The sequence below is a fragment of the Cervus elaphus genome, chromosome 2 (genome assembly GCF_910594005.1).
Source record: "Cervus elaphus chromosome 2, mCerEla1.1, whole genome shotgun sequence".
In the NCBI taxonomy this organism is placed as follows: domain Eukaryota; kingdom Metazoa; phylum Chordata; class Mammalia; order Artiodactyla; family Cervidae; genus Cervus; species Cervus elaphus.
Window position 1 is genome coordinate 3,662,675 of NC_057816.1, and position 8,697 is coordinate 3,671,371.

The 8,697-nt window shown below is 60.8% G+C and overlaps 1 protein-coding gene across 1 annotated transcript; it reads right to left on the reverse strand.

Annotated features, from left to right (window-relative positions):
• Positions 1-3,782: 3,782 nt before the first annotated feature.
• Positions 3,783-7,451, reverse strand: FADD (Fas associated via death domain). The gene is made up of 2 exons (XM_043924253.1): positions 7,032-7,451; positions 3,783-5,480 (listed from the first exon to the last, which is right to left on the reverse strand). Exons 1-2 carry the CDS (start codon positions 7,315-7,317, stop codon positions 5,137-5,139), a joined length of 630 nt encoding a protein of 209 aa, XP_043780188.1. The 5' UTR covers positions 7,318-7,451; the 3' UTR covers positions 3,783-5,136.
• Positions 7,452-8,697: the final 1,246 nt, after the last annotated feature.

Below are 8,697 nucleotides of genomic sequence, written 5' to 3' on the forward strand. Positions count from 1 at the left end.
CCCTGCCTGGGGAGGGGACCCTTGGGGCGGCCGGCGGCAATTCAGGGGGTGGGGGCCTCCCTGGGGTCCTTGGCTGGACTCTGTTGGGGCCAGGCGGTGCAAGGGGTGCCTGCTGGGTCTCCATCACCGCAGGACCCATGGGCGGAGAGGCCTCCCGCGCTGGGCAGCTGGGCCTGGCCTTTTATCATCACAGCCGACTGACTCCCCTGCTCAGCGAGCACGCGGTGAGCCTCGCCAGCTCTGGAGGCCGCAGGGAAGGGGAAGCGCGGGAAGGACAACGCCACGGCAGCAGCAGTCCACTGCGGGTCGGGGGCGCTGGGCGAGGCCACATCACACTGGGTGTCAGAGCCGGGTCTCAGGCCCCCCGGCACCGGGGTGGGCGTTTAAAGAAGCTGCTGCCTGGGGCTGGGTGCCCCTTCTGTTCCTCACAAAGCTGGGACCAGGACCCAGGACCTGGGGGCCCTGCAGAGGGGTTTCTCCAGCCGGAAACCCCTCTGGAAGGCGTAATGGGGACCCAGACTCCCAGAGGTGGGCATGTTTTTATTTACAACAATGTTGCTTTGATGCATACATAAGCCAGATACAAATTTATGCTTCTAGCCCTCCTAACTTATAAAAGGCCTACAAAATTCAAATTAGAGAGAAGCTTGAAAAACAATTTAGATTAATAATGTAACTAAATGGTTAATGTGAAATAGGATTTTTAAAACTGTAGTACAGTAATACACAACAGAATATTCACCCTTTTCACCCAGTGTCATCCACATCACCCCATCTGTCTTGAGAACTCTGTCATCTCCCCAAACAGAACTTCTGTCCCACGGAACAACACGTGCTGAAACAAAATCATCGCCTGTGTCTAGACTGTCACCAGGCAGGCGTGGGACGGGGCGCGTGGCCCACGCTTTTCCGTGTCGGCCTTCACTTGATGGGCACCCTGCTCACACACTGACCTGGCCCCTTCCCCCTGTGACGACGAACGTGGTTGGCACCCACGTGGGACTCTTGCCAGTCTTCACTGTCACTTAGGGAGCTGAGGGCTTCTGTGATGCAAATGGTTTTCAGTTGCAAGTTCTCGTAAAAGAGGTTTGCCTTTCAGCAGATGGAGGGTGACTGGTCACTTTTGCTAAGCACGTGCTACCCTGCGTCAGGCTTGCCTGTCTTGGTTCCAAAATGCAATGCACACAGAAATCCTGTGGCTAGGAGCAGCCAGCAAGATGACTCAGAGTAGTTATCATGGAAATAAAAATACACAACTGAGAAACGTGTGGAGAGCCTGCGGTCTCTAAGAACACAGAGCCGGGTCTGTAGGAGGGCTGGGCCCGGGCTGTCCTGAGCGGGGCGAGGCTGTGCCGGGGGAGGCGGAGGCGCTGTCCAGGGAGCCGCTGCTGTTCCACGGGAGAGCGCGCCCCAGGGAGGGGGCCTGGGTGGGGCCCGAGGGCTGCCCACTGCACTGTGGTGCCAGGCGCAGAAACGGGCACACGCCTCTCAGGTGGGGCGCCGAGTCTGAGGTCTGTGGTGGGCAGGCTGGCCCCGCGGTGCCCACGAACTAATCCCAGGAACCTGTGACCCGCCGCCTTGCACAGCAGGGTCAGCCCCGGGACCCTGAGAAAGGGACGGGGAGGGGCCAGAGAGGGGGAGAGGCGAGGCCAAGGTGCTCCGAGGGAGAGGGTGGGGCCCAGGGGCCTCCACTCCGCAGTGTGGTTTCGGGATGACTGTGGGGTGCCAAGGAGGAAGGGGAGCAGGTGGGAGCCAGTGGGGAGAGTAAGACGGAGGAGGGACTGTCAACCCCTACTCCCCAAGGGAAGAGTCTAGAGGGCGTAAGGACCCTGGGATGGGCACCCATAGCTGTGTGCGCCCAGAAGCAGGGCTGGGGGCAGTGTGGTGAGGAGGGCAGATGATGCCCAGGGGCTGGGAAGCCGGGAAACCCGCGGGGCTGGGAGACAGGGTGACCCTTCATCTCAGGAGACACTTGTTCAAAACCCCTTCATTGCCGGCAATCTCCGGCAGAGCGCACACACTCGGACCCTTCTTTCCCTCCGCTGGGGAGGACGACTGAGGGCAAAAGTGCCTCTTTCGCTTTCAAGTCAACCGTTTGCCTGTGTGTACACTTATGTGCACTTATCAGAAAAACTTCACGACAGAAGGCTGATTTCTCGTAAAGCTGCCAGAAATCCTTGCTGAAACTGCAGTAGCTCCATCGGGTGGGGTGTCGCTGACTGGCCCCCAGGTCCCGGTTCTGATCAAACATGTCTGTTTCAGGAGGGGAGACGACCCAGGATGGGACTCCCCTGGCAGTCCAGTGGCTAGGACTGTGCTTCCACTGCAGGGGACACGGATTCGATCCCTGGCTGGGGAACTAAGGGCCCTCTATGCACAGCAAAGTCAAGTGTCTGAGACCGTGCAGAGCAGAACAGTGTCTGACAGCCCTCTGGGCGCTGGGAGACATCAGTTTGTCTTCAAGTTAAGAACAGCACCGCAGATGCGGACAAGCACTTGCGATTTATCTAATGGCCTCTTCTGAGAGTCATGGAGCCACAAGGGGAGAGCCCCGGGCGCCCCACCACGGTCCCTGTGACACCCAGGGCCGCATCAGGCAGACATCCAAAAGCCACAGCACAGAAGCGGGGACATGGACAGCACACACGAAGACCGCACTGTCCAGAAAGCTGCCCTGATGCTGGCTCTGTACCTTCCACCCCCGGGGCCTGCACTGTCCAGGGAGCTGCCCTCTGACGCCATGTACCTTCCACCCCCAGGGCCCGCACTGTCCAGGGAGCTGCCCTCTGACGCCATGTACCTTCCACCTCCGGGGCCTGCACTGTCCAGGGAGCTGCCCTCTGACGCCATGTACCTTCCACCCCCAGGGCCCGCACTGTCCAGAGAGCTGCCCTCTGACGCCATGTACCTTCCACCCCCGGGGCCTGCACTGTCCAGGGAGCTGCCCTCTGACGCCATGTACCTTCCACCCCCGGGGCCTGCACTGTCCAGGGAGCTGCCCTCTGACGCCATGTACCTTCCACCCCCGGGGCCCGCACTGTCCAGAGAGCGGCCGTCTGATGCTGGCTGTGTACCGTCCACCCCCGGGGCCCGCACAGGCCCCGCTGCGTTCTCTGGACACCTGCACTGTCCTTTCGTGTTGCCATGCTGGCAAAGTTCAGTGCCGCCAGCCTGCGCAATCAGCTCAGCGCCTGGAGGCCAGCTATGGTGGAAGCCTTCTGACTGCTGGTGGAACACACGGATGCTTCCACTGGCCTGGAGCCCCACCGTCTGGGGGCAGAGCCTTGTGCAGGTGAACCTGCCTCTAGGCTCTGTGGTTTTGCCCCAGTGGCCCACAGGTGCCAGGGGAGGCCACCTCCAGACCCTGGGGAGGCGCTTCCCTGCTCCGACCTCAGATCTGTGCCTCGGGTGGTATGATTAGGTCACAGGACAGGTCTACTGGGGCTGTTCCAACTGCCTCACTGTGCAGGGCAGGAGGGCAGTCCCAGATGTCAGTGTCTGGGGGACAGTGCTTCAGCCCCGAGGAGTAGGCCTGTGGCTGCGCCAGGCCCAGACAATGGAAAGCGCTGGGTGCTGTAAGCACATGTTGTCCAAATATCCGTGAGAATACCTGGAGTGACGGAGGGGCGGTCCCTCCCCAGTGTGAGGACTGCGTGGATGCAGGCCAGGTCTCAGTATCCTTACCCCTTGGCAGTAGCGTCTGCCGTAAATCACGAGGGATGGGCACCATCTCGTAGTCTGCCTCTGGTCAAGACACGTGGACACACTTCCCAGACCACCCATTTTCCCAAGGCAACCCATCGGCCAAGCCCCGCCTTTATTGGTGGTGATGATGTTACTATTACACGCAGACTAGCCCTGACCCAAAGCCTCTTCAGCACATCACCCTGGGCCGGACCACATGGCTCTGGGGCTGAATGGGCTCAGCTCCCACACTTGTGATGCATGGTTAACACCCGTGTTCCCAGCCAGGCTTCGGAGTCAACCGAGAAGGGCCGCTTCTGTCTTGTCTGCTGCCTGGGCTCAGCTAGCACTGCCTGACGCCGTCAGTATCTGCTGGAGGCTGGGCCCACAGCCGGGCGGGGAGTGCTGCTAGGGTCTTGGCAACCCAAGGTCAAGGTGGCATGGCATGATGTCGGGAGCTTTCCCAAGGTCACAGCTAGAAGGCACGAGGCTGGGCTCTCGGATGCCTCCTGCAGGGAGGCAGGGCCCACAGCAGGTGAGAGCTGCCCTCTGGCAGATCACGGCTCACCGGGGTAAACACCCACTTTGGCAGTGGTCCCTGGAGCTGGTAGAAAATGCAGGCCCTCTCCTCACAGGTTGGGCCTGTGATAACCTTCAAGGGACACTGAAATTGGCTACAGTGGGACTTCTGAGAATACGTAAAAGAAAATCACCCTCAGTGGGAAGAGGAAATTCTTTGTCCTCTTTGTCTGCTGAGACCTCTTTCGGTGGAGGTTTCCTCTGTAAAGGCACTTGCTTCAATAGGATTACCTTCGAAGCAGGAAGAAAAGTTGCTTCTTAGAATCACAGGATTCGGCTCCCTTGCCAGTTTTGTTATCAGAAAAAGTGGTTTTTAGCGATGCACCGTGGAACTGGAGTCACGATATGTCTGAGAACCAGCACGTGCCGAGTGCTTGCTGCCTGGCCCCACGGCAGGAGGCTGGCTCCCCCAAGCCCTGAGAGCCTGGGCCGCCTCCCAGCCCTGTGAGGGCGCACCTCACCCCCACGCCACCCACCCTGGAGACGGTCGGCACCACCAGCCTCCAAGTCTTTGGCAAGCGCAGGGGCAGGAGAGCGAGCCAGGGCTTCCAAGCACGGGCTCTGGAGCCGGACAGCACCGGCCCCCAGCCCCCGAGGCTGCGCGTCCTCGTGTCCAGGAGCAGCAGTGAGAGCTCCGCGTTGCGCAGGCCCCTCCTCAGTCCTGGGTGCGGCGCCACGCGCCCTCCGGAGGGGCTTGTTAAACGCGGACGGCGGCGTCGCCCTCCTGGGGCGACCATGGTGCCCCCCGCCCGCCGGGCACAGAGAAGCGCGGGCCCACAGCCGCCTCCCTGAGTCCTCACGTGGCTGGCACAGACGCGATGTGGTCAGGACTGTGCAGCCGCCCTCGGTCCCCGCGGAAGAGCCACTGGGTCGTCAGGAGGCTCCCGGGGCGGCGGAGCCCAAGTCCCAGGCCGTGAGGGGCCCGGGGTCGGTGCTCCCGCTCTGGCGGGCCTGGGCCCGCTGGTCCTCCTCGATGAGGTCCGCCACCACGTTCAGCTGGCAGCCCCGGAGCGCGCCCACCAGGCGGGACACGGCCGCGTCCTGCCTCGTACTGTTCTTCCAGACCCTCAGCAGCTCCCTCACCTGCTCCGCCAGGTTTCGGGGGTACTTCTCCTCGATGGCTTCGATCTTGATGTCAGACACGCCGAGGTGACGAGCCAGCCTCTTCCAGTCCTTCCCCACGTTATCACAGATGATCTCCATCGCTGCCTGCAGGTCTGGTGGGGGAAAAGGGCAGAGTGGTAACCCGCGGTCTGGGGAGCTGTTTAGAAACCAGGTAACCCCACACTGGCTGACGGGCCTCCTGGTGCTGACCCAGGTGCCGGGGACCTGGAAGGCCCTTCCGCAGAGGCGGACGCCACCCCTCAGCAGAAAGGCCAGGGAGGGCACAGAAAACCCCACGCTGCCCCCGCCAGCCACACCCTGAAACACCACCCACGAGACACGGCCTGCTCTGAACACTTACTGGCTGGGCTCTGCTGTAATGGAGACGCCCACTCAGGCCAGAGTAGAGTTGCGCCTCTATCCCACCCTGCAGTGGAGTTGAATGGGGGTCCCTAAAGGGTACACGCATGTCAAATCTCTGGAGCTTACTTGGAAAAGAGTCTTCGTAGATGTGAGTAAGCTGAGGATCTCGAGATGAGGGGGTCATCCTAGATTATTCAAGTGGGTCCTAAATCCACTGACAAGATAGTGCCAGACTGGAGGCAGAGACTGGAGGGCTGTGGCCACGAGCCAAGGAATGCCTGCAGTCCCCGAAGAGGGGGCCAGAAGAGGGAGGAAGGACCTCCCCTAGAGCTCTCAGAGGGAGCATGGCCTACTGACTCCTGGGTCTGACTACCAGCCCAAGAAACGTAGGAGCATCAGATTCTGTTGCTTTATCTCAGTTGCCATTGAGATACAGTCATTTGTATGGTGGCCCTAAACAGCCCATTTGCTACTCTGGAAGATGCTCTGACTGACACCAGTCTTCAGTTTCTGGCTACTGTGTCCTCATTTGCTGAGAAGTCACTCCTGAGATCAGACTACAGACAGCAGAAGGCGGGTAGAGAGTAAGGACAAAACGCTTCTTGGAAGCAAAGCTTCATCTCCAGCCACAAGCCCCTGATACACTGTCAGCCTGTGTGCCAACTCCTCCAGCCCCATGGGGTGGGCACCTGTGTTAGTGACCACTGGTAGAAAGCAGGAAATGGAGGCCCAGGGAAGTTAAGTGCAAGTCACTTCCTGAGGTCACACAGCCAGCCCCAGAGCGGCAGAGCCAGGAAGAGTCCGCTCTTGACCCTTATATAAAAGCAGCCCTTTATCAGCCCTCCTTCCCGCTGAGGCTCTCCCGGAGTCCTTTCACCCCTGTCCCGCCCGGGAGGTCTGCAACGTCTTTTTCTGTTCAATAGCTTCTAATGTTCCCGGAGGGAGAGGGGTGGAGGAGAAAGCACTGACGCTGGATGGCTGGATGGGCGGGGGGCGGTGGTTGTCCACGCTCTGCAACTTAGGCCAGGTTAACTTCTCTGAGCTTTGGTTCTCCTGTCCGCAAAGCGGGCACGTTCCCGTCTCCCGGGGCTGTTTAGGGAAAACCCACGGAAACCGAACCCGGAAAGGGTTGGGCGCCTGGAAGATCGACAGCTGACCCCGCCAACAGGGCCCCACATGGTTCGCTGCTCCGGCGCGGCCCGGCCCCCACGCCTCCCGCCCGCACCCACCTCGCTCCCCCGGCGCCCCCCGCCCCTACCCCGCTCCTCCGGCCCGGCCCCCCGGCCCCGTCCCGTCCCCACCTCGCTCCTCCGGCGCCGCCCCGCCCGCCGCGCCCCGTTCGAAGTCGTCCAGGCGGCGCAGGAGGTCCGCGCGCTTCAGGGAGCCGAGCAGCTCGCGTAGGAGCCCGGTGCGCTCGGCGCTCAGCGCGTTCTGCTCGAGCAGCACGGCGAAGAGGTCCAGGCCGCTCTGCGCGAGCTCCAGCTTCCTCTTGCTAACGCAGTCCCGGCACAGGAACTTGAGCTGGGCCAGGTCGCTGCCCGACAGCCCGGCCGACACGGAGTGCAGCAGCACCAGGAACGGGTCCATGACGGCAGGAGTCTCCGCGCGCCTCAGCCTAGTGGCAGCGGATGCAGCTCTGCGAGCCCGATATCCCGTCGCCAGAAATATCCCGCCGGGCCGGTCCCTCTCGCGGGAACTCCCGGGACTCGCGCATGCGCTGCAAGCCTAACCGTAGCTATTTCCGCCCGGGAGGCTCCCTGCCGACGCCAGGCCCCGCCCCTGACCGGGGACCCGGAAGACCTCCTTGCGTGCTCCCTAACGAGGTGCTGCCTAACGAGGTTCTCCCTGTGAGGCCCGGCAGCTTTAGGGGTCCCAAGCCCTAAACCCAGAGCGCACTCGGCCTCCGTTTCCTTTGGAACGTTGCGCTGCGGGTGCTCATAATAATAAGTGAATTTATTTGCAACATTTGTGAAAATGCATGTCGTTTGGGCTTCCCTGGTGGCTCAGCAGTAAAGAATCAGCCTGCCAATGTTGGAGAGGCGGGTTCGATCCCTGGGTTGGGAAGATCCCCTGGAAAAGGACATGGCACCCCACTCCAGTGTTCTTACCTGGGAAATCCCGTGGACAGAGGAGCCGGGTGGGGGTGGAGGTCACGGTCCGTGGGGTCGCAAAAGGGTCAGACAGGACTTAGCGACTAAGCAACAAATGTCCCTTAGTGCCCCCTGCAGATCTGTGTGCAGGAAAGACTATTAAGGGCTTTATTTAGTTTTTAAAATTTAATAAAAATTTGATTTCTAAAGTTACCGTCGTTATTGCGTAGAAGGCTTACTAGCGTTTCTCGACGCCCACTGTGTACCACGGAGTAGGTCCTGGAGACAAATTCAGGAACAAAGTGCGGAGGACCTCACCCGCCCGGAGCTTGCAGCGTCAGTGCACAAGGTTACATCATGCAGATAAGAAAGTGCAGTTAAGCCAGAAGTCAGTGCAAGCCAGGGGCCAAGAGCATGGGGCCCGGGGGGCAGCGGGGGGCAGTGTGGTTGGGATGGGGAGTGTGGAGGTGGGGGTCTCTACACGTTGAGAAGGCGGCTTTGGAGCAGGCCCCCAGTGTGCAGGTGTGAGGGGCCAGGTAGAGAGGTGTAGGGGGCGTGAGGGCCCCCGGCAAGAGCAGAAGCACAGAGCGGGGCGCAGGGTGCTGGGGCAGAACTGGGAAGGCAGGGAGTGGTCGGTGAGGGGAGGGGGTGAATTAGGGGGAGCCAGGTCAGAACCGGCTTTACCTTCCCTGAGCCCCTGCAGAGGGTGAGTGGGAGACTGAGGCCATCCTGGAAAAAAAATTGAGGTATAATTCATATTCCCTGCAACTCACCCTTTTGAAGTGTACAGTTCAGTGACTTCGCTTGCGGTGCAGTGGTTGAGCCTGCCTTGCAGTGCAGGGAGCACTGGCTGGAATCCTGGTCGGGGAACCAAGAT

Coding starts and splice junctions, on each gene's coding strand:
- FADD (XM_043924253.1), bottom strand. CDS start 7,317: ATGGACCCGTTCCTGGTGCTGCTGCACTCCGTGTCGGCCGGGCTGTCG. Junction 5,481..7,031: donor GGCGGCGCCGGAGGAGCGAG/GTGGGGACGGGA, acceptor TTCCCCCACCAG/ACCTGCAGGCAGCGATGGAG.